A 4,962-nucleotide genomic window follows, 5' to 3' on the forward strand; every position below is an offset into this window, starting at 1 on the left:
GTCTCAGTGTTGGTGGGCGGTGATTGTGCCGTGTGAACAAGGTGATATCAAAAGCAGGGAGACATGAATGCAGATCACCCAGAGCAAACATGCATTAACGAGTATTTGTGATGATCATTCCATGCAAACATGAATTATAATGATGGGTGAAAATCGACATATAGTAATAAAATAAAAATAATTTTTCCACATCTTATAATGTACTCTTACAGCTAACTTGGGGGGAAGATCCATGTTGACCAGCAGGAATCGATGTTTCTTTCTACCGGGAGGCATTGAGTTTGGGATTTTATGTTGAACACCTCACCGGTATCGATAAAATAAATAGCATCCTCCTCTATCCCTCCAGATGCAGAAACAGACTTGCTGAAGCGTTTACTGATGAAAAGTGCCTGGTCACCTAGCCTAGCTGACACCGGCAACCAGGCGCGTTCACTTAAATCTGCCTCGAAAACCTCCAGCTTACGAGTAAATTTGCTATAACAACATTTAGGCCATTGCAATTGCCGCTTCACCATGATTAGCTTTCCACACGACTCAAGCAAGTACCAAAATGTGGCGAGGTTATCGTTGGGTGCGTAAGGCAACTCGTCACAGAGGATGCCATGAATGATCATGTTGTCTCCAGTCCTTAAGTCATACAAGTTGCGCTGGTGCCGCCCCTTTTTGTGCTCATTATGGTCTTGGGCCTCATCTACGTCGCTCTCAACATTGGGATCGGCATCACCTGATCTGATGTGGTGCTTGATATTGGTAACCATGGGTATACCATTGGCACTAAAGCTTATATTGAAGGAGAAGAGGTCCTCCGCCATGGAGATCCCGTAGAGTCTGTTTCCAACGAGCACGATGTCAATGATGTCAACGAAGGGGGTTGTTTGTGGCCTTGGTAGCCACACACCCTTCCCCGGCCGGATTAAGATGATTGGATAATTCCAGTTGTTGGTCATGATAACGACGAGCTGGTCATCAGGGGGCGACCAAATGAGCACCTTCCGGATCTGAAATAACTTGGAACTATTACCAACGATGGCATCCAGCTCTGGCAGTGACACAACTTCTGTAGAGAAAGGATTGTGCAAGAAGTAGGTATGAATTTTTCTCTGATCGTCAGTGTAGTCGAGGGCGAGCCAGCTATCCGTGGAGCCAATGCACCGCAAGTTGTCGGGGAAGGAGGGGTTGCTATTCCGGCGTCTGAATGCGATGCACTCCTGATCGTCATCGGCAGACCTAGGAGGAGAATCATCCGGTGTACATCAGATCGAAATTTTACATATGTAAGCTGGAATTAGCCATGGAGATGGGAAAAATTACCGGTTTCGTCTGCACCCTCCAGGGCGAGTGCGGGCGCGCCCGTGCTTATTGTAGAAGCCGCCAGGTAGCGCAATCCAAGGTGTCCGCCGCTGCGGCGAACGGCGGCACACCGCGTGGATCCAATTCCATGGACGCCGCGGCGGAGGCGGGGAGAAAACTGATTGCCAGGAAAGAATTACCGCTTGTATCCACGGCAGCTGCGGCGGCGGAGAGGGAGCCGATGAGCGCCAGCGACGGCACACCGCTTGGAAGCGGGCGCGATCTGCCAGGTTAGGGAGGCCGGCCATCACGAGACCTAGGAGCTCATCTGGGAGCTCCGACCACGGCGAGGAAGATGGCTGGGAAGCAACGGAGTGCCAGCTGGAACAGCAAACCTCATGGAGCACGGCGGCGAAGAGACCCAAGAGGTCGTCGGACTCGGACCACGGCGGCGGCGATGCCATTGACGCTGCTTGTTTACTTTTTTTTTCTGAGGGAAATATCTGGATCGTGATTAGACTAGTGAGTAACTTCAGCACTAACTTCGAGTCAAACTCAGCAAATTTGTCTATGTGACAATGAGTTAATGAAGAGAGAGATAGTTCTATTAACTTAGCTAGTTATTGTAACATCACATCTCTCGATGCAATATGAGTTTATAACCTAATAAATGAAGCTTTGCATGACACCACACCTAAGTTACTACCTACTATGAAGGTTTTGTACGACTAATAACTCCCTACAGAAAGTGGATACATGTGGTAAACAATTCAAAAAAAAGATACGTGAGGCATCCCAACGCCCATTCTCAAACCTCCCACATAAGTCCGGACCGCGTGTTGTGTTATCCGAGCAGGCTTGTATCAGTTCATCTGGACTGTACTACAACTCATTAAGCATCCCGTGGACCTATGACAAGAGCTTGAGCATGCGCCATCGAAACCGCGGTGAATTCACTCCTACTTGAGATAGACTAGTAGTTGTCAAATCAAATAGTATTGCGTCGCCCGCTGCACGCCCTGCTGAACACGCTCTCCTCGCATCCATTAAACGCCTCCGTTAAACCCGCATGCAAACCGAGAAACCTACTTCGGCCACACGTCTGTTCATGAGCGCGCCGGAATTAAACGCAACGCCGGCCGAGCTCCTCCCGTCCGTCCTCAGTTCAAACGAGTCCAGACGCCAGCCAAGCTCCTACCGTCCGCCCTATTTAAACGAGGCCAGACAGCGGGCAAGAATCGCACCCCTCCGCCGCTCCCCCATCTCCTCCTTCACCATTTTCTCCACTCTTTTGATGGCTTCCGAGAAGCCGTTCTCCGGCATACTACCCGGCTGGGTGGCCCGACGAGCCCTCCGGATACAAGCGAGGCCGCTCGGTGCTTCACCTACCTCGCCTGGCCCGATGGAGCCAGTTGCCGCCCCAAGCTGGCGCGTGGTTCAGCAACTCGCCGCTCCAGTTCAGCTCGATGAGGAGTGGCGAGTTGCTCCACGTCGGCACGGCGGTGAGCACGGCGGCACAGGCGTCATCGCTGCCGCGTCGTACCACGCCACCAGTGTCTACGGTCACGCCTCCCGTGTCTGTGGGCGCGCCTCCTGTGCCTGTGGCAGAGCCATGCAGGCAGAGACAGAAGCCGGGTGCGCGGAGAGCGACGAGTTGGTGGCCAGCTTCTTCGTGCCTGTCGCCATAATCGAGGAGAAGTAGAACACGGGAGGCCGTCGCCGCTTGGGTCCCATGAAGGCCACCGCCAAGGCGACGACTGCATATACAGGTGGTTTCTTGGGTCCTTCGTCTCTTGCGAGGACCTTCGTCGACCCCGCAAGTGTCTACCGGACATGAGGAAGACAAAGGGATCCGCGGACGACCATTTAGATTAGGTATTAATTATACCATGAGAGCCGGATTAGCACCGCTTAGTTCATGTAAATGTAATGAAATCCGCCATGTTTATATGAAGATCCAGCTTTTTTATACGAAATCCTTCATGCTTATATGAAATCAGTCCGTGTTTGCACGAATTTCCTCTGGTTGGTTAGAGTTGTGAAAATGTATGCCGCTGGCGTTGGATGTCGTCCTCCGGGAAGCAAGCGGGAGGAAATTTGCCGGTTGCCATTGGAGAACAATAGAGTCACATCCAATCCATTTGAGTTAATTGCGTGTATGATTCTCCCTCTATAAAAAGTTAATTACATCCTTAATCTTGTATTCTAAGTATTCTGTGGGTTTCACTGTCAGTACAGTGTACATGACTTGCAGGCTAGCTACATATTCGTACAGAAAATTAAAAAGAAACAAATCCATCATTAATCTTATATTCTAAGTACTCTGTGGGTTCCACTGTCAGTACAGTAGCGAAAGAAGTATATATTAAAAAAATTTAAAAAACTAAAGTTTAGGACATAATTCGAACTCAGATCATCGCGTTGCGAGCATTCGGCCCGGACCAGTACACCAGATGTTCGTTGTGGACGATGCAAGAGATATATCTCTATAGCAATGTGCCCGTCCGTTTTAACGGATCCAAAGTAGAATAATACATATTCACAAAAACAGTTTAGTTTTGATATACATACCACTAAAAATATCTTATGTTTCACTTCAAATATATTCTTTGGGCTGTTTTGATGAGATAAAGGAGGAATGTGGTTCGTTTCAAGATACTAAGGGGTTTTGTGTAAACTGGAGCAAAGAAGTGGGAATTGTTGCAGAAAGGCCACAACTTACATCACAGTCGTTAGATGCAGATATAATGGCCAGAAATGGCGGATGGCAGACACACCATCATCACCAACGAAGTTTTTTATAGTAGTAGAGATATGGATATGAATGGAACTTGGATACTACCTCACCAAAACGTGTTATGTGTCATTAGGTACGAAGACGAACGCCACCTAGCAGCTATGGAACATCCCATAGGCATCGGAGAAGGACCCCAAGGACTCAAGGAAGGAGAAGGCGCCCATCAAGACAAAGACAACATGTCTGAGGCAACCCCGTGCGCACGGGCCTCCCCGACCTTGTGCCCACGGGCTTCCCAGAAACCATGTGTAACCGAGACCCGTACCCCCGTACGCACGGGCATGTACCGTGCCCACAGGACCCTCGTGCGCACGTGCCTCACTTACCCCCTGTGCATGGCCCTCCCAGGTTCGGCCGAGGGTTTCCTGTCTTGCCTCCCAAGTCGTCCCCTACCTCCCTTTAGCTATATATTCCGTGTCTAAGTCATTTTTTAGGGTTAGCAAAGTATATGTGAGATATTGATAGAGCTTTGCTCCTTCTACCACTCCTCTTGGAGATCAAGACCTCCTAGGAGAAGATCCCAAGTGGATATCAAGACATCCTCTCGGAGAAGAATATCACCAAGACCTCACCTCCTTAGGAGTGGGAAGAACCTTACATTTGTGCTTGTTTTCTTGGATTGTTCTTGTATTCTTGTAGATCTCAACTATGTTATTCTAGTGGATGTGTGATTGGGTTTTGTTTGAGTGAATTTCCTCTTTGTGTTCTTGTGTTCATCCCTTTACCCCTTCCAAATGTGAAAAGATCTTCACTTTGGGTTTCACCCTACAACATCTTGGTATCATGAGCCATGGTTGATTCACATCTTGGAGTCCCTACCCCCATATTCTAGTCTAATTTTGTTGCGTTTTGTCCCAACTCGAAAATCCCCG

General features: G+C 49.0%; 1 protein-coding gene across 1 annotated transcript; it reads right to left on the reverse strand.

The window, feature by feature from the left end:
• Nucleotides 1–212: 212 nt before the first annotated feature.
• Nucleotides 213–1,757, reverse strand: LOC125508743. Its single transcript, XM_048673531.1, has 2 exons — nt 1,315–1,757; nt 213–1,230 (listed from the first exon to the last, which is right to left on the reverse strand). The coding sequence occupies exons 1-2, from the start codon at nt 1,755–1,757 to the stop codon at nt 213–215; spliced, it is 1,461 nt and encodes a 486-aa protein (XP_048529488.1).
• Between the last annotated feature and the right edge of the window lie 3,205 nt (nt 1,758–4,962).

This window comes from Triticum urartu, chromosome 5 (assembly GCF_003073215.2).
Source record: "Triticum urartu cultivar G1812 chromosome 5, Tu2.1, whole genome shotgun sequence".
NCBI classification, from domain to species: domain Eukaryota; kingdom Viridiplantae; phylum Streptophyta; class Magnoliopsida; order Poales; family Poaceae; genus Triticum; species Triticum urartu.